The sequence below is a fragment of the Amaranthus tricolor genome, chromosome 7 (genome assembly GCF_026212465.1).
Source record: "Amaranthus tricolor cultivar Red isolate AtriRed21 chromosome 7, ASM2621246v1, whole genome shotgun sequence".
In the NCBI taxonomy this organism is placed as follows: domain Eukaryota; kingdom Viridiplantae; phylum Streptophyta; class Magnoliopsida; order Caryophyllales; family Amaranthaceae; genus Amaranthus; species Amaranthus tricolor.
Genome location: NC_080053.1, coordinates 29,136,097 through 29,156,857, shown reverse-complemented (window position 1 = coordinate 29,156,857; position 20,761 = coordinate 29,136,097). Strand labels below are relative to the sequence as shown.

The window sequence follows — 20,761 nt, the reverse complement described above, 5'->3', positions numbered from 1 at the left end:
TAAGAAAGCTAGGTTGTATTGTGAGTAAACTTAGATAGCAATATTTCATTACCAAAACAAAAGAAACACAAATATAGAAAGTTGAGCCAAACAACTAGCAGACCAGTTAATACTTTCAACCGTTCAAACTAGCCAATAACTCTACCCAACAGCTAGCAGACTAGTCAATACTTTCAGTCGTTCAAATCAGCCAACAGCTAATTGCCCAACAGACCCCAAAGCTATTCTCAAATTAGAACAACATGATCAACCAAAAGAGGAACATGAACTCCATCTTCTTGTTTACACTTATTTCTCACTCGATCAAAAACAATGGTGTAGTTGTAACTACTAACATTCCTAAAGTAACAAAACCGATCCTCGTTTTCGACATAATCGTAAACTTGATGTGTACTTCCTAACCCATTGCTCACCAAATGGTTCTTAACTCTCATAAACCCCTCCCCATTTTGCTGGTTTTTAAGCTTGGTCCAGGACAACACACCAGCAGAAGACAGTACTTTTTTATCTTCATCAAATCCTAAGCTCACATTGCTCATCAATGTATACCCATCATCGCCTAGATCATCCTCATCGGTGTATACAAACACCGAAAACTTCTTGAATGATTCGACCATATAGAATGGCGTATTCGATGGCAAGTTTGCTGATACACTTGTGTTAAAATGAATACTCTGATTCACAGTCTGATAATTCCCGTTCTTCATCAGCACGATTTTGTTACTGAAATTGAAGTTTTGGGTAGAAACCGTAGTGATATTCCCTTTAGACGATGCTACCCAACCTCGAGACATTATAGACCGTTCTGCACCAACGAAGAACTTCCCATTAAGCCCTTTAAAATCGGATCCTAACGACAAGGTTAAGGGCTCGGTATGGCTCATCAAGAGCTGCCCTTTTAACACATCAACATTGTGATCCAACCATAGATGTAAATTAGCATCAATGAACCATACATTCATTGAATTCGTAACACAAAACCCGAATCTATGTGGGTTTCCATCCAACAATTTACCCAAAAACGGAGTAATTTCGATGTCGTAAGAGGGTAAATCAAATGATCCAATGGCACTAATTGGTCTCCAAAGAAGGGGATTAATTCCACCAGTAAAAATCACAGTAAATGGCCAAACAGCTCCTACTAAATCATCATCTAACTTCACTAAAACCTCCCTAAAAGGACCATTTCCAGGCAAACTCAAATTATTAGCCATTAAATAATCATTATCAAGATTTGTATACCAAAATTCATCATTTTCATGAAATGAAACATAAATTTCTAATACAGCTCTATAAACATTCCTAGGGATTACCAAATCCTTCATTTGAAAATCAGTAGAATTCTGAATTTCAAACCATAACCCATCATTTAATGGCAAATTTCTGGAAATGGGTAGTATTAAATCTGCTGAATTTCCATATAAATCAACCAAATTCCCCCTTTTTTGATCAGAATTCTCAAATGGGTAGTAATGAAAAGTGACGTTAACATGATAAACACCAGTATAAGTTTTATCAACAATATTTCCCATATAAACTGAAAGATTTAATTTAGATTTCATAAGAAGAGATGAATATTTAGTTACATCCTTACGAACATTCCAGAAGATTCCAGAATGAGTAGGCTCAGCAGTACAACTACGAAGAAGTTCAACCCCTTCAACCCAAATCCCAAATATGCGATCATACTGACGGCCATAGCAAGTAGCAGAGAATTCAAGTATAATACTTGAGTACTCCATGAAAGGACATTTTAATGGCGGTGAGTAAGGTACAGTAACAGGAGGGTGACCGTAAGTAAATGCAAACTCATGCAAGAGAACGGTGTGAGAACAAGGGGTGGTGGATGTAGTGGTGGTTATGGGTTTGGTTACTTCAAAAAAGACGTCGGGTTTAGGATCAGTGACCGCGGAGAGAGAAAGTGTTGACGGCGGAGGATGGTGGCGTAGAAAAGCTACAGAAAAGTGTCGCAAATAGAGTGAACTGAAAAGGAGAGAGAAAATGAAGGATTTCATTGTTGTTTTGTTATGATCAACAACTGGATTATGTGATTTCATTATTATGTGTAGAGGAAAGTGTAATTAATGCTGGGTGTAAAAGCGTCGGTAATTTACAGATTTATCGTAGGTGAATTTATTGACGTTTTCCTAATCATTCCATTGGAATGGGTAGAAGTTTTGTACGAGACCGTATCATTGTGATATAGGCCTATACAAGCAGTTCAAAGTTAAATTTATATAGTAGTTAACTAAATAAAAACAGTTTTTTTTCTTTAAATTTTAAGATTTTAAAAATTAGGCCAACTCATATTAAGTCATCTCACGGTAAAACGATCTTAACAAAAAATTTGTCTAAAATCGGACCATCTACCTTCAATGGTATGTACCATCGTCTAACCTACTCCTCCTATAATTACAATGTTGATACAAAATTGCCATATTTTTTCATTTAAATTCGTATATTTAATATTCATCCGTCTCCTGAGAGACCATATTTTTAAAGGACGTCTTTTAAGTTCAACCCATTAAAGCTTAATCATACTAAACGATAATAATGGGCTAACCTAATGGAAGATAGTCTCTTAAAGAGATCGTCTCTCACAAGAATTTGTGTTTAATATTATAATATTTTTATTTTAGATGGTGCCGTTAATTTTCACTATTTTTTCTAATTCTTTTCCTCATATTTTCTCTCACTATACATTTAGTTGTTTATATTCAGAGCCGGTTTCTTTGTATGAGCGTCATCTTAGAATCCCCTTATTTTAAGGGCCCAAGAAATTAATATATTTAATTTTTAATTAAATATTAAAAAATAATAATTCTAGTAACATAATGTAAATCTTATAATTTATGTCTAATACTTTTCATAATAAATTAATACTTACAAATTGGGAGACGACCAGTTGATATCATAGGTAGGTGTTGTAGGATAAAGTATATACTTCTAAGAAGTAGAAGTTACATTGTAGTGTACCTTTTCTTAATCTTAATTAAAAAAAGAGATTCTAATTCTATCATTGAATGTACTTTTTATGTTTTGTTTTAGGGGATAATATATTATTTAAGAGGAGATTCTATTGGACTTTGAACTTGATTCTATAAAATAATATGTTTTTTATTAGGAGGATTAGAGACATGCACCATGTTAAGATTAGGGTTAAGGGTTGATTGTATTGTTTATTATTATTGATATGAGATATCCATGGAATTACTTGGAGAATGATAAAATTAGAATCACAGCAAAAGTGTAATTTTTTCAATCATAAGAACTAATTATATTTAAAAAACAATTAAGTTTTAAAATAATTAAATAAAATCTGAAATTTTAGTATCCTAAAAATAAAATAATTTTGGATTTTTATTAATAATAAAAAAAGGTATTTTAAACGTACTGACAATGTATTTTGCTACCCTTTTAAATTAATATATTTGTTATATATTCACTCAGAATATTGAATTGATGACTATGACTAAAATACATTTAAATGAATAATTTTGTATGATACTTAAAGCTATATACTAACAGTTCTATTTAGCTATTTTTAAGTTTTCTAATAGAATCTTTTAATTATTAGCTTACCTAAATATATTAAAATTTTAATAAACATCAAAAGAAATTGATTTTTTCAACAAATAATATCTTTTATCTTTGCAAATTCATTTCAACCCAAATACTATACAAACGAGCCAAAATCACATATGTCCTAAATCCTAGTCAAGATGGAAAATTAAGGATAAAAACCACACACTCGTTTAAGACCGTATCAAATAACGATGTAGAAGATTTAAAAGAGGATATGCTATAGCATATTATATCTCATCTACAATGATAATAAATTTTTCATTTTTAAGTGTCAGATTGAACGTAAATATACATTTATAGAATATAATTTTTTATTAATTAAATAATTTTTTTATACTATAAAAAAAATTACTTTGAACTTAAATTCTAAAGCCCTAACATGACAAAATGAATGTTTAGTACCAGCAATGTCAAAGTCTTAATACCAACAATTTAAAGTCGATAATATCCACAAACGGATGCTCTAAAATCTCAAATCTCTGATCAATTGGACTCGCATTTAGTGCGTATTTTTAAACGCATACATACGCTTTTTACAACTTAATGAAAACTACAAAAGAACGTAAAACAATCAAATTAGTGAAGTGATCTATTTATGACAGACAATTGACCCGAGTCGCCATTCAACAAAAAGACCTCCAATGGCACGTACGATGAAGAGGATGCCAAAGACGAGCTGAATCTATATGTCGGCTGAAGAATCTTGCTTCCCTTCGCGCATTGAATTGTTAGTATTCGTGGACCGGTTCTCATCTGCCATACCTGTACGAGTGGAAAAGCGGCGTTGAAATCTTTCCGAATATATCACATATATACCTTCTTCTAAGCATTTATAACCATAGGAAAGTGGATGAACGAGTAGCAGATACTGCATCGACTCCCTAGCTGGGATCATATTTCTCGTTTGGTGAAGAAACAAAGAGGGATAGTTAGACAACAATGCCAAAGTATTGATCACAATATGGAGTCGGCTACACGAACCAAAACAAATCAACGTGGTAGATAAACACTAACAAAGATCTTAGGATAAGGGAACCATCATATGTCAATCTCGAGATCCTTCTCTAATACCTTTATTTTCAAAAACATCCCAAAAGCGATCCCCATAGTTCAACAAAATATCTTTTGTATCGTAGAAATTCACGTTTTCTACGACATAATACATATTTTAAAAAATTAAAATGGCTAATATGTTAGGTTAGGATTTTGCCGAACAACAAAATCCGTTATAAAGTGGACGTTATTTAGCGGAACCTCATTTTTATTCCATAAATTCACCACTTCACAAAAAGATCAGTAAGTGGTTGCCATAGAGTGAAAACAAGGCTGAATTGCATCTCATCAATAGCACTGCAAAGGTTTTCAAAATAAACAAACCGATATTTCCCTCATTGTCAAGGCGTAAAAACCTGCATTTTGAGTTGTATCAAGAGATAACTTATGGTTTTGACCGATATTTAGGCGTTACAATAACCTCATCACTATTCAGTTACCGTGATTGCAACCATAACCGCATTTTTACACTCTAAGTAGCAAACGTGTAGAATCAATTTACTATCGCTTAAATCATAATTGAAGTGAATACAAGACGATTGAAACAGATGACACAGCGGTACCTCAATAATCCCTTTTCTAGGGGCATGAATAGCAAGACACAAGGAATAATCGCTCTTCCTGTGCTCGTGGTAAGAAGTTGAAACAGAGTCTTTATTAACCAGCATCTCCATGAAGAGACAGTTGGCATCACGATATCCCTAGAGTAGAAGATCAACAGAAGGATTAGCTAACCTCGATTTGCATCATGATTAATTAAATTGAGATGACGCGGCAGTAAACAGATCATACCTTCCATAATCGCACGACGACAAGGGCTTGAGTGTCCAAAAGCAATATACGGCCAAGTGAATCTGTAATAGCAGCCAATGTACCACTAGGTGACAAGGTCAGCTTCTCGCCTTTTCTAGGCGGATCTTTCAAACAAGTCAAAGACGCAGCTGTTACACAGGAAGACAATCAATTAGAGGGGACAATCAGTTGCACCAAGCACGGAAAAATTAAAAGAAGCATACAAAAATGCCGGTGGCAGTGATTTATAGTGACTACAAAATTGTATACCTGCACGGCTGCACCGTAAATCTTCTTACTCACTACAGGAATTAGGATCCACAATACTATCATATGATAATTGAAAGGCAATGAATAACTGGAGTCGGAGGTCGTAGTCAGCGGTGAGTAGAGGTGTTTAACGGGGCGGATCGACCCAACGGGTCAAGGGTCGGATCACATTTTAACGTGTCAATAACGGGTCGGGCCATTGATGGACTGAGATAGCCATGGCCGTTGCAGACAGTACGTTTCTGGACAGAATTATAGAAATTGAGCTTTATATTGTTGGATAAAATCTTCCATTTTGAGGAAGCTTCAAATAAGTTGGAACACTTCTTTTTCTGGCTACCTTCTTACGTCCTTCCTCATTATACATGGGTCCATTTCTATCTCTCTTTTCTACTTATCTTGTGTGCCTCCCCCCGCATTGCAAATAATATAGATCAAAGGAAGTACATGAAATATAATATCCCGAAGCATCTCAGTGGGAACATAAACAATCAATCATTAAGCCTCAATCTTATCAAATAAACATAGGCAGTGTACGTTATCCTTCTCCAAAAGCCCATAATGAGTCTCTTCTTCCCAATTTCATGATTTTACTCCTTCATGTTCTTACCCTACCTAAAGTTTTATCAGTATTTCTTCTATGTTTCTATGCACTTCTACATGCTCATTTGATACAAGGGATCGCATTAATGCAAAGTACCAGACCCACTTTGATCATCAGGTGTAGAAGGATCAATCTACAGATTTAGAGAAGCATCTACAAGGGAATATCATTATCTTAGGGTAGCTACCAATCAGTTAACTTGAAATGTGGGCAGTTATGTCTTAGATAACATTAGCCATCATCAGCCACTAGTACCATTCTAGTTCCTCTGATTTTCTTGAGTTCCTAAATGATTTTAATAGCATTAAACAAGCTTGAAGACTCCAGTATAAAGGCATCGCTAATAAATTAGAAAAATCAATCATAGAAATCTCCTCCAACTATGTTCTGATGCAATCTTGTACCATTTGTGAAAATTCAAGAAATTAGATGAAACAAGAAACAAGTTCTACCTCGAGCAAATGGCTGAGGCTTTGGCTCGATCTTCTTTGGTAATGATTTATCACTCCTCCATAACAATTTGGAGAATGAAGCTATGGTTGAAAATGTTGCAGGAACAACTTTTGATAGGATAGCACCAACAAGAGATCTGTTCTTGTCTTCCGAAAGCCTGTATTAGAACAAAAGCCATATTTAAGCATAAATCTATCATAAACAATAAAAGTGATAGATGTAGTTCAATTATCAAAGCTCACAAAGTTAGCATAATAGGCAGAGTGGCATAGGAGACAAAAAAAGCAGTACCTGTATGCTGAAATGACAGCGTCACTGCCGATTGTTACTGCACGATAATAGCGATGGCTTGACTGCTCAACAATAAAAGCAGCTGAATTCAAATACCAGAATAACTTCAGAGAGCTTCCATAACACATGAGTATATAATGAACAACAATATGAAGCTTTTATTTACACAGAGGATCTAATGAAAGAGAACATATATCAACGCCCTAAACCAGAAAGCAGCCTAGTCCATATTGCCAATTAGGGACGTCCAAAAATATCCAGTTTAAAAACCGGATAATTTACCCGATTTTTGGAATGCGAATAATTCGGACTGGGTATCGTTTTAGAACCGGATATCCTGGTTATCCGATTTACCAATTTTTGAGGTTTTAGATCTATATATGTTAAGTGTAAAACATAAATTTTTTTCAAAAGCAAAAAAAAAAAAGAATTTAAAACCAGAAATCTGGTTTTTCGGATCGGAAAACGGATCATTATTTTTTACTATCTGGTATCCGGTTTTGAGCACCCCTACTGCCAATCATAGAGTTAGCAGAGGATTAAGGAAGGAATGGTACTGTGTTTCACAATCATTGTGCGTTATTAACTAAGCTTCAAAAGATGCCTTCGGAATAAAGCAATCTAGTTGTGAATTCCAAATATCAATGCCTTACTATGTCCTAAGCAAATCCTAAATACAAATAAGGTTTTCTATTAGTAATTCAGATTAAAAAACAATTCCAGGCAAGCCCCTTTCTCTATTTAACATGCAAAGAAACAGCACTACTTCACCAAGAACATGGCAGATGTAAAACAAATGAAAATTTTGATTTAAAAACAGCTATGAGCTATCACAAAGGGTCATCATTTGGAACGTCAGATACTAGAATATTACAATTGAGTGTAAAACACCTAAAACGATCCAGAAGCCGGGAGTTCCGCAACAGAAACAAAAATGAAACAGTGGGTACATAGAAAAGACTCATAATCTGTTTAACAATCATCTTAAGATACAACAGACAGCTAGTTGAGCAAATACCTCAAGTTCCATCAAAGGTGGTGGCATAATGCCAGTGATTGCTGCATCAGCACAAGCTCCATATTTGTTGACACTCCAAACCTGGTAAGGAACTTTCTCAAATGAATCCTCAAAATCATCCAATTCTCTCCTCTTCCTTTTTAGATCCCAAAAGTCGGTTTGTGTTTCTTGGAACCAGCGTTGCAGCATATTCTACATCACAAAAATTAGAGTAATCAAGTGAAAGTCATTATACACAAGAGTTCAGAACAAGCCCAGCTCACGAAGCACAAAATATTGTGATGCAAAGTAATAATTAGAAATATCAGGATTCCGATAACTTAATTTGAACATTCTACACGAAGAAGTCAAAGGACAGGTTATTGATACTACTAATGATAACACCCCCTAGTAACAAAAGCAATAAGTAAAAGTGCAAAGATGCTAATTCATGGCAATACTAGAAGATATTTCCCTTTGGTAATTAAAGAATCTTACAACAAATGGTATCTTCCCAAAAAAATAAAATGAAAAGGGATGGCCTTGTCACCCACAATATTGTTACTTCAAAGTCGATTATTTCTGTATTAAAACAAGACAAAAAACTAATAAGCGAGCTTCAAAAACAAACAAACAGTTAACCAATTTAAATTAAATATTAGTGTTGGTTTAGTAGACATTAGCCTTTTAGTGACATTAAGTTAATCAAAAATTAGTGTTTGATTTTGTCATGTGCAAAAACAACTTCAAAAGTCAAAAAAGCTAAAAGTTGGAATTTTAAGGATCTTAAAGGAAGAAGAGGCAATTCAAATACAACTTGGAATACAGAATCAAAGAATAACAGTAATGGCATGGGAAAGGCTGAAAATACCACCTCTTGCAATAAGTAAAAGGCCAATGCATGAGCAAACGAAAATAGGACATCTCCCGTATAGAAAATGATTAAAAGAAAGCTCAAACAGATGGAACACTTATGTATCACAGTGAGATCGATTACCTGCAAATCAGATCCATCAAAACGTGCAATCACTCCATCCATAACAACACAAACCTCCTCATTTGAAATATCGTGTGCATTATCTTTCTTTGTACCACGAACGCGAAGCTTAAGAATCCTTGCAGGATATATTATCTAAGTACAAGATTGAGCAGATAAATATTATCAGTAATCAGTGGAATAAAGTTATTGTTCTATATAAAAATGAACACTCAAGGTAAGTACAAAATCTGGGATGGGAAAAAAATGGATGAACAGCATGCATTACATATTTACATCAATGTCAAGAGAGAAAAAATGCAAAAACAGAGAAAAAGTATCACTATTTTTGGATTCAAGCCGATTATATAAAACTACAAAAGCATAAATTTGGAGCAAGCTAAGTGCTTAAACAGCCTGAATAATTTTGTCAATTTTTGATCAGCCCTTGTCTACTTGAATTCATGCAATCAAGTGCAGGTACTAAATTCCGACATAATATAGCAGTATAAACTACAGGGGTAAGCGGTAAGCCAAACAGCCAGTTGTTTCCTCGACAAAAACTGATGTTACTGAAGGAAGAAACAAGTATACAACATGCAATTAACAGTAACCCAAACACACCTAGAAGAGCAGGCCAATTCGAAAGTGCAGTATCTAACTGGTAGACACAAGATTCATATGAGACCAACTTAAATCATATCAATATGCAACATCATTGTACACTTTTCAATGAAAATGCAAAACACCATTGTGTGAAACCAAGAGAGCTAGTGAAAGAAACCCAATGAGGCTGAAGAAAAGTGTAAGCATACAAAAAACATGATTTTGCCAATCCTACCAAAAATGTCAAGCTTAAAACGATATGTAGTTGTGGGGAAAATGAAACTTGTCCTTGAACATAAAAAAATAAAAAATATAAAAATATAAAAAAATAAAAAAACATAATCTTGCTCCAAAGAGAAAAAAATTTACCATACCACACTACTTCACAATACTCTAACTTCTTAGGCTTAAAGCTAGGTATCGTTACTCAAGCTTGGCTATACATAATATAATTAAGGTCTATTCACTCGAAATCAGAATGGTTTATTTACAGTGGTATAGATAACTTGGAAACTCATAATACTTCCTCAGTGAAGAACTTTAGAATTTTGCTCGCTTTGATCTTAGAAATTAGGATTACAAAGTCTTCAATTAATAAAGTTGATCTTGAAACAACTTAGTTCAAGTTCATATCTTTGAACTCCATTTTTTACATGATGTAAATGTTCAAATCATGAAGCTTATCACACACGTAATAATTATTTACGCGACCTCTCTACTAAGTTCATATACATTTCTTTTCCACACAAATATGAAAACAAAACCCAAATTTTCATCTGGGTGTATGAAAATGTGAATCCAAAATCCGAAGATGATCAAGCCATGCCGCATCATTTACAAGGTTTATGTCCAATCAAGCAAACTATGACGTTTCAATACCCTTAAGGCTCAAGCAAAAACTCAGATCGCTCCAAAATCTAATCTTTCAATAGCAGCAAACATCAACTGCATTCGCCATGAAACCAACATTACAGGACTTCTCATACATAACTCTAGAGGTGTACGTTCACATGTTCGGGTGGATGGGTGGGTTCATCTCGGGTCTGGTACTAAATACATTGGTTGCCAATCAGATTTAACATTTATAATAGCTTCATTTCGAATCGAATTGAGAAATTAGACAATCCCAAAACAAAGTATCCAGACAGTAGTACATTCCAATAGCAAACAACATATACAATCAAGCTCAAACACTTAAAACGCAATAATCATCCATAATTCACAGAACAAACAATTACGCACAATAAATCACCATAATAAATTGAGCAAAAAACACAAAGGGATAGAAAATGACCTGTTTATGGATCAATCCACCATCCAAAGAATAAATCAAGAAATACCCAGAAGAAGTACCAATAGCAAGAACACGAATATCATCAAAAACAAGCCATTCAATGGCAGTAATGTATTCAGCATTAATTGGTGAAAGATCAGGATGGATCTTAACTATGGAATTATTAAAAGGGTCATCAGACCATCCAAGAATAAGGATTAAGGATTTGTCAGAAAGAGCGAGAGAATGAGTATCGAGAGCAGAAAGAAGAAAAGGGTTATCAACAAGCCATGATTCTTTGCCTGCACCTAATTCGGTTAGCTCATCGCAAGCTATGCAGCCTAGTGATGTTGTATGGGTTCGTCTAGCCATGCCAAGGAATCGAACATGGAGGAGGAAAAAAAAGTCGGCAGATCTTTGAAAATGGTGATCAGAGAACTAGTATTACATAGTATGAGAGACAAGGAAGGAACAATTCAAGAAAGAGATTTATAACTTCATTTTTGGGAATTCTATAACTTAACTTTCGGCTATTTTAATGGGAGATAAACTTTGATTTTTTAATTTTTTTTATATGGTTGACAAAAAAAAATTATTTTTTTTTGAATTTTATACTATTTTTACCCAACGTGATGATATATTTTTCAATAAACAATCGTCGTGAATTGACCACAAATTTCAAAACTTAATCGAGATAGATACTTAATTTAACTGGAAATTTAATATTTTATCTGCCACATGAAAAAGTTGAAAGTTCAAAATTACCATATATATTTAAAAAATATTTGTAGAAAAGTAAAAAAATTCAAGGACACCATGTGGAATTTTCCTTTATTTTATAATAATTTTTATTTTTTTATAATAATTATATTATTAAGTGGCTTTTATTACCATTTAAAAAATTAGAGGTATGAAATTGCTATTTATTAATCCCAAAAAAATCTTTCTTAATTGATTAAAATTTTTATTTGATTCCCTTAAAATATGTGTTAATCATTTGTCTTGATATTAAGTGGCCTTCAGTATTCGAGAATCGACATTGAATGTACATATATCATAACTTATTAGATATTAACCAATTAGAAGCTAATAAAATGAATATATAATTAGTGATAGAATTTTAATTGAATTTCCTTTGAGTAAATATTGCTACATAACTCTACTATAACTCGAGTTATTATGATGCCAAAAACCCTTAAACTACCAAATCTAGTTAGTTAAAGTCATTTCATAGATCAAATACTTCTATACGAGTATTAACTTTTATAAAAACCATCTCATAATAAGACAAATTCATATAATTAGTTGTTTTCTATAATTGATCACTTTATAATTATAAGTAATTACTTTAACACACCAAACATATATAGGTCAACCAAATAGATATGGCTATAGGACCATCTCATTTAAAAATTTGTGAAAAAAAAATAAAATCTCGACTATATTTTTTCTATTCTCAACTTAGTTTGTAGCAAATTCTAAAGTTTATTTCAATGATTTATTTTTTAACAAGTTTGGTTGATATTTTTTTGGTAAATTGTCAACCCAATAATTAACACAACCTAACCCATCTTATTCACCATAAAGTGTTCCATGAATACGATTAATGAAGACTTAACAATGTGGAAGAGAAAGTAATTACACGTTAGTTACTAACCCTACTCTTTCATCGGCCATGGATCGTCGAAATCTTACATCCTCGCTACTTACCTTTGGATATTATCAATTGTTTCCAACTCAAATCCACCTTCATCAACAATGGCTCAAATTGCCATCATGACAGACTTCTCAAACAACCAAAGACGGTAGATTTATATCCAGACGGCATGAATTTGTGGTTTGCCGATAATAATTAGGCTAGACTTGACCTCATAACAACTCGCACAAATCGAATACCATGGGATCAAAGATAAATTCACTAATAGTATCTCGAAGTATATTACACTTGGGTATCCGACAACCCTGTATCAAATACAAACTCTTCAGTGTTTCCTCGACTTTCTTTTAGTTACAACGCAAGTCAAAAGGGAACACGGCCAACAATTTGAACATGCTCTTCTGTTGTTACGCAATGTAATCTTTGTCGAGTTTTTCTCATGCCTACATATAGAAAGCAATTCGACAACAGCCATCATATTAGAATGACGGTTAAATTGCAGCCAATAAACACAATAAGAATAAGTATGCATTATTACTACAAAACAAACTATAAGGCACACTAGTAGAAAGAATCTCATATGCTGCGGTTTCAATTTTTGCCAAGCACTTGAAATAACAGCATATACCATTTATTTTGCTGCTTCGGTTTAAAACCAGAGCATAAATAAACTATGTGTTGCAGTTTTCTTAGAACCGGGCATATAATCCCTTTTTTTTATTAAGCTACAAAAACGAAAGAAGAAACTAAGTTTTATGGTCGATGTGGAATATTTCTAACAAGTATGAAAATCGGAATATTTACACGTAACATAGCCCAACCATTATCAAAGAAACTTGTAAGATACTGTAAAGAAACTAAGTCGAATTTCAGGAACTTAACTCACCCCACAACTAACTGATTCACCGCCAAGAGCAGAGCCTCCTTCTCCATCAGCATTAACCTTACTCTCGTTCTGTAAAATAAATTGTAACGGAAACAAATCATTAGGAATGGAAATTGTAACAGTAGTGATTCAAAGAGAATAATCCCCACAGAAAACCACAGAAAGTACTACAGGAGACAAATGATCACAATCTTTACATCAACACAAAGAATAACATAAACAATAAATTGAGATATATTGACGATCATGTAACGCCAAGTTGTTGAGAGCTTTCGGTTCTCACCACCTATAGAAAACGATTAATTCCCTCTCCCCTCTTGTCTATAGGGTTTCTTTAGCTATTGACAATAATAACCGAGAAATATCACCAATTCAAAAAACATAGAAAATTCAGAATCAATCGACAGATATTCAAAAGAATAAAGCACAACCACAGAAAATATATTTTCCAGCACAAAAAAAAATATCTAACATCCATAACTATCCCCCAAAAAAATTTTAAAAAAATGAATTTTGTAATTTTATGCAAAATACTACTCCGTCCTATCCAACCTAGTAGTCCCATTTAGTTTATTCATACTTGCTGAGACAACATTTTAATCCTTCGTATCTCTAAATGTGCTTAATTAAAAATTATGAAAAGTTGATATTAATAATACTTGCATTAAGACGAATCAAACAAGATTCTACTTGACTATGTTTTTTTTAACTTATAGATTAAGAATAAGATACACATTAAGAGTGATAAGTGAATGGTTACACAAAAGTAAATGGGAATACCAGGAAGAACAGGAGGGAGTATAACACTAGTACAACGCGTCGTATACATATTAAAGGTGCAAATTTGAAGATAAAAGTCATGCAAGGACGCATACTATGTGTTTTTTGTTCTTTCAATAAAATAAAGAGAAATTATTAATAGTACCCTTAAGTTTTTGCATTTTATCAATGGTACTCCTAAGTTTTTTCGATTATCAATGGTACCCTGGTGTAATTGAGCGTTTTACATCCGTAATGTTTTCTAATTTTTTCCGTCCAAAATCATCCAAAACCATTAACTTTTTTCTTTTTCTTTTATTTTTTTAATGTTTTAAATCGAAAAAAAGAAAGAAAAAAAGTTTACGGTTTTGGACGGAAAAAATTAGAAAAAGTAACAGTTGTAAAACGCTCGATAACACGAGGTTACCATTGATAATCGAAAAAATTTAGGAGTATCATTGATTAAATGCAAAAACTTAGGGGTATCATTGATAATTTCCCTAAAATAAATGCTTACCTTCAATCCAAATATATATAACTTGCAAAAGAAATGAAGCATTCCGACTATTTCTCCCGAATTGCAATAGAAAACAATTATAATCCTAAATCTCGTCACATAAAAGCAACATAGAAAACAAAGACACGCAAAAGAGTGCTTGATTTCACTTTCAAGTTAGCAGGCACATTAGCAGACTTAACTCCCGTTGAAACATATAGTGGCAATAATTAATCTTGGTAATGGAGCAAAAAAGATTTTGCTGCATGAATCTTCTTGCACATTTAGGCTATGTACAAAGTAAAAGGCAACAAGGACTTTCCTTAATACTTCAAATTCATTATCCATTAGCATAGTTAGTGGGTCGAAACTCGAAACATAAATAATTAATGTGAATAATCCCACTTTTAGATTATTGTTTAATAATCCAACCTTTCCTATCAATTTACTCCCAAGTCCCAACATCCCCTTTTACATGTAAACTTGTTATAAGACTTATAACAGGTTACCATGCTTAAAAGAAAAAGGAAAAATAAAAAACTAATTTCAAAGCCACCCTACTCTTCCAACACCTCGACCCAGCCACCCAATCCCACCACTGGCCACCCCTTTCTCCTCCCTTAGCACTGAATACCTCCTACAACCCCCCCCCCCCCCCCCCGTCACACCGTTCCCCATCCCTACCAATTTCCTAAACCCACCATTTCTTCATCATCATCAATGGCTTCTTAATTTTCTAAACCCACCATTTCTTCATTATCATCAATGGCTTCTTCATCACCAATAACCTAAACCCAAATTTAATTATATTAACTTACCTATGTTCTATGTTCTTTCAATTAATGGAAACCAAAACCTAATTAAAGAAAAACATACTAAAAGCAATTGGGTTCTTTCCCTTTTCAGTTTCAAGGGCTTGAAGATGATGAAGGAATGGTGGGTTTATGAAATTGGCAGGGATGGGAAAAGGTGGTCCCGTGGTGTGGGGGGAGGGGTCGTGAGAGCTTGTCAATGTTCGGGGAGGAGAAAGGGGTGCTCAGTGGTGGAGGTGGCTGAGTGGTTCGGTTGAGGTATCGGAAGGGGAGAGGGCCAGGAAATTAGGTTTTTCTTTTTTCTTTTTCTTTTTTAAAATTATGGTAACTTGTTAGGTTTATAGGTAAAAGGGTATGTTGGGAGCAATTGATAGAAGATGTTGGATTATTAAAAGTAATCCAAAGATATGATTATTCATAGCGGATGGGTGAAAGGTGGAATTACTAATATCAATATTTCCATATTTTTTTTGTAAGCAAAATATGACACTATTACGCGGGCTTAGAGATCTTTTTGTGTACACTATTTCAAATCAGTAGTTTCTAAGATTTGAATTGCGCATGTCAAAAGAGATCAAACAAGCATTCTTCTTCATTAAAGGGCAAGGACATTCGAGGAATGGGATGATCAATTTGCAAAGTAATTTAAGGTCCACGTATTGAAACGGGACTAAGGAGATACGATGGTTGTGAAGAAGTGAGATGATGCTGGTGAGATATCAAGAGATAATGGGAAAATTATTCGTTTATTACCCTCATTTTGGAGATAATAGTTACCCTGGGGGAATAACTATTCCCCATTTCCCCGTTGTAGTGAGAGTGATAGTTCCCCTCGTGAATCCCTATCCTCCTTATACCATTCCTAGTTTATCACTTTCCCCACCTCTTCCTTACAACTAACTCCATATCCTTTTCTTTTCAAGATTTGAATTCACTTAATACCAATGCATCACCTCCATCCCAAGCATGCTCCAAGTGTATTCATAGCTTATTGTAATCCAAAAAAACACATGTATGAATAAGCTATACTACTATTTCGAATTTGATTTCTTTCCCACTTCCATCAACACAAAACAATAGGGGTGAAATCGGGCATGTGTAAGATACCTAAACGCACAAAGCCCTTCAACTAAATGGTCTCAAGTATTAGTTTACATCAATTCACATTACTTGTGCTTTTAGTTTAATTACTTGTTTTTAAGCATCCCCTAAACAATAACATATCTCAACAACATTTAAAGATCTCAACAGCATTTACATAAATGCTAATTAAATCAAGTGCACTTCTTTTTATTGTGAAGTTCTTTTTATTGTGAAGTTGTAGATGATGTAGAAAAAATATTTGACACTATTGCGCACATCTACTCTCCCAACCTCCTATAGGTGGGATTTAAATACACATAAATAAATGGGAAATTTCATAAAGTTACCCTGAGTTTTTGGCTTAAACTTCCAACGAGCTTCCAACGATTGCATGTAATAGTCAAAATGTTTAGTTTTTGGTTAAATTAAGTACTTTGGCCATCCAACGAGCTTCCAAAGATTTCATGTGGCAATAAAATGTTAAGTTTTTGTTTAACTTAAATACTTATTTCAAATGGATTACAAAACATGTTTGTCGATTAGGATAATCACGATATTTGTTTTTTTGAAAAAATTATTATTAAGTGTAAAAATATTGTAAACTTAACCAAAAAAAACTTCTCGTAAAAAAGTTAAAGTCCATGTGAATTAGAAAAATATTTGTCTAATACGTCAAAAGGCCAATAATACATATAAAGGCCAAAAAAAATTCAAGATTACCTCTGAAATTTCCCTATAAATAATCTATACCTTACACCAAAACAAACTAAAAATGAAAAACTGACCTGAAGTTGACAGCATTTCTCCAAAGACTGAACATTTGCACCCCCAACAGCAGAAGGTCCCGGCAATGACGGAAGCCGGTTAATATCCCATCCAAGAACCTTACAAATAACATGCCCTAAAGCTCTATGAGCTGCCTTCTTCTTAGTTTTGTTTATAGTAACAGAATGTTGAATAAGAGCAACACAATTCTTATACTTCCTACTAAGTTTATTTCCTAAAACCCCACAAACCAAACAATAAAACTCTCCATTTTCACAATTCTTCTCATAAAAACTCTTCAATTCAGCATTTTCCTCAAATACATTCATCAAGAACTCGAATTCTTTCGCATCATCAATAACATCATCGTCGTCGTCGTCATCGTCATCCTCACTATCGTTACTTGTTTTCTTACCGAATAACCCTAAGCAAGAATCCAAACCCTTTAAATGAATCTTAACAGCCATTAACCTTTCTCGTTCTTCCTCGTTTGCGGGACGAGTGATTGGAGCTGAATTGGGCTTGAATTCGGGCCAAATCGACCCAGATGAAATTGGGGATTTGGGTTTTGATTCAACTGGCCATTCCTTGTCGGAAAAAATGTAGGGTTTCCATTTTTTCGACTTTTTATGGTTCTTTTTGAAGTGGGTATGATTAGAAGGTCTAAGAAAAAGGGGGGAATGATGAGATAGAGAATATGAAGAAGGATGAGGAGGAGGACCTCGATGCCAAAGAGAATGGAGGTAAATGACTTCATCTCTTAATCTGATTTCCTCTAAAGTAAGGGAATCATGGGTATTTAAGGGTTGTAATTGGGGATTATTTTGGGGAAATTGAGAGGGGAATTCATGAATTTGGTGGGTTCGAATTGGAAGGGAATTCATCCCAGGAATAAAGCTTCGATTTTGCATTTTAATGGAAGAAAGTTTACAATTAAAGACATCATCATGATTCAATACTTCAGTTTAGTTCTGTAACCTACTCTCAGACGTAATATGGAGTACTTTTTTTCCCGATTTTTAAATTTCGCCACCCTTTTCATTTTATCGCCACCCCTCTAAATGAAATTACGAATTTGCCCTTGATTTTTAAAAAATTACAATTTTGCCACTCATTTCAAATTTCTTATTTATAATAATAATAATAATAATAATAATATTAATAATAATAATAATTATTATTATTATTATATCAATAACAATAATAATAATAATTAACTTTTTATATTCTTCAAAAAGAATATAAATAAAATTAATAATAATAATATTATTATTATTATTATTTTCCAAAAAGAAAAAAAAAAATATTTAGTCACCCAAAATTGGGCGTTTGAACCGGGGTCCAGTCGCCCAGAACTGGGCGATTTAACCATGGTTCAGCCGCCCAGAACCGGGCGACTGGACCCCGGTTCAGTCGCCCAATTTTGGGCGACTCAATTTTTTTATTTTTTTATTTTTTGCTTTTTGGAAAATAATAATAATAATACTAATACAAATAATAATAACTTATAGATTAATGTGGCCTATTAGCTCAGTTGGTTAGAGCGTTGTACTAATAACATAAAGGTCACAGGTTCGATTTATGTTATTAGTACAACGCTCTAACCAACTGAGCTAATAGGCCACATTAATCTATAAATTATTATTATTATTATTATTATTATTATAAATAAGAAATTTGTAAGGAGTGGCAATTTTGTAATTTTTTAAACTTCAGGGGCAAATACGTAATTTCGTGGGAAAGGGGATGGCGATAAAATGAAAAGGGTGGCGAAATATAATAACTCCCTTTTTTTTAATACTACTCCGTATACTATTACAACCCCCGATTCAGAGTTAACGTTGCACTATTTATATTTTAGTCTTAAATAATATTTAATTTTTAATCTAAAATTTTAATACAGTTAAGTAGGATTTTATTTGTTCGTTTCGATGTGAAGGTTATTAATAACAATTTTTAATTATACATGACTACAAATATATAATTTGAATTAATATATTGACAAATATGTAAAAAAACAAATAAGATATTAAGTCTGAATTGAAGTGAGTATAATAAATTCTTTAATTCTACAATTCCCTACTAGAATTCTATTCAAACATAATATTAAAAGTACAATAAATAATTTATTATACTAAAGAGGTACTTCATGTTTTTACTTTTATCTCAGTTATAATTTTAACGTGATTAATTATAATTTTAAAATAAGTTACAATTTAGACCCAAACTCAAACCTTGTATATCTAATTAAATTGGACCCAAAGTTAAAATCAGGGACAGGTCTTAAGCATGTCTAATAGAATGTTGCACTCATGATTAATCATCTGTACTCAACATAAAAATATTAAAACTTCATTTCTATTAATCTCGTTTTTTTTAATAATTTATGTAACTTAATTTCTATTAATCTGGTTCGTTAATCATTTATGTATGTAAATTGAAATTGCTACAAAATTCATTCATATGCACTTTTTTTGAATATTTTTGTCCATATACTTAATTTCTTCTTTATTTTACCTATTTATGATGGTACAAAACAATGGTGAATACCATTATAAATAAACAAGATCGATTATGATGAATTAGAAGAACAAACTTAAAAGACAAAACTGAAGAATACCTGATTCTATAATACGGGAGATAATCTTGAAAAACGAAAGCAATTAGATTTTCTAGATTAACACGTATTCCCTAAATTGACAACCCTTAATGTAATCACTCTTATTCTCTCTAATAATGGGATGACAGGAGAAGAGGATTATGTATAATCTAAGGACCATAACTGCTATATATATAATAACTTGTGACTGGTATTCGGTCCATCATAGGACTTAGTCATAAAACGAGTCTCTACACATTTAAGGTCCATAACCTACTGATACATTTAAACCCAAATCCTTATACTTTAATTAGATCACTTTGAGTAGAGCATAATGACAGTTTTAATTAATTATAATGACATATAAATATTTAGATATAAGCTCCAACAATTTAAACACTTACTCCTTTATTCCCTAGTTTACTAATACGAATTTCATTAACGAATAGTTAACTTGTTGTATAATAAGAGGGAAAAATATTTGAATGATAATATAAGAGTAAATAATGTGTGAAAGTAAATTAAAGAAAGTTATACAAGAATTATTTTTTTAAAAAAAGAAAGCAAATTAAATGAGATATAAAAAATAAAAAAATTGTTGCAAAAGACAAAAGAGGTTATCATTCACTAGTTCTTCAACAATTTTTTCCACAAACAATAATCAAAACGAAAAAAATCTATAGCGAGATCATGGTTTAAGGTAGTTGTAAAAGAGAATCATTTTTACAGACACATTTTGATTTTCAACCCTACAATAGTAATCATCCTCTTTCACATTTCCTTTAGAAATTCTCTAACTTAAAA

The 20,761-nt window shown here is 32.9% G+C and overlaps 3 protein-coding genes across 3 annotated transcripts; all 3 read right to left on the bottom strand.

Moving 5' to 3' along the window:
- Nucleotides 1-2,080, bottom strand: LOC130817474 (peptide-N4-(N-acetyl-beta-glucosaminyl)asparagine amidase A). The gene has a single exon (XM_057683196.1). The coding sequence runs from the start codon at nucleotides 2,055-2,057 to the stop codon at nucleotides 228-230; it is 1,830 nt and encodes a 609-aa protein (XP_057539179.1). The 5' UTR covers nucleotides 2,058-2,080; the 3' UTR covers nucleotides 1-227.
- A 1,885-nt stretch (nucleotides 2,081-3,965) lies between these two features.
- Nucleotides 3,966-11,426, bottom strand: LOC130817951 (uncharacterized). The gene is made up of 8 exons (XM_057683938.1): nucleotides 10,922-11,426; nucleotides 9,043-9,177; nucleotides 8,067-8,258; nucleotides 7,049-7,110; nucleotides 6,757-6,914; nucleotides 5,431-5,579; nucleotides 5,202-5,339; nucleotides 3,966-4,347 (listed from the first exon to the last, which is right to left on the bottom strand). Exons 1-8 carry the CDS (start codon nucleotides 11,270-11,272, stop codon nucleotides 4,162-4,164), a joined length of 1,371 nt encoding a protein of 456 aa, XP_057539921.1. The 5' UTR covers nucleotides 11,273-11,426; the 3' UTR covers nucleotides 3,966-4,161.
- A 1,029-nt stretch (nucleotides 11,427-12,455) lies between these two features.
- LOC130818052 (uncharacterized) lies at nucleotides 12,456-18,343 on the bottom strand. Its single transcript, XM_057684076.1, has 3 exons — nucleotides 17,379-18,343; nucleotides 13,444-13,512; nucleotides 12,456-13,000 (listed from the first exon to the last, which is right to left on the bottom strand). Exons 1-3 carry the CDS (start codon nucleotides 18,267-18,269, stop codon nucleotides 12,995-12,997), a joined length of 966 nt encoding a protein of 321 aa, XP_057540059.1. The 5' UTR covers nucleotides 18,270-18,343; the 3' UTR covers nucleotides 12,456-12,994.
- Nucleotides 18,344-20,761: the final 2,418 nt, after the last annotated feature.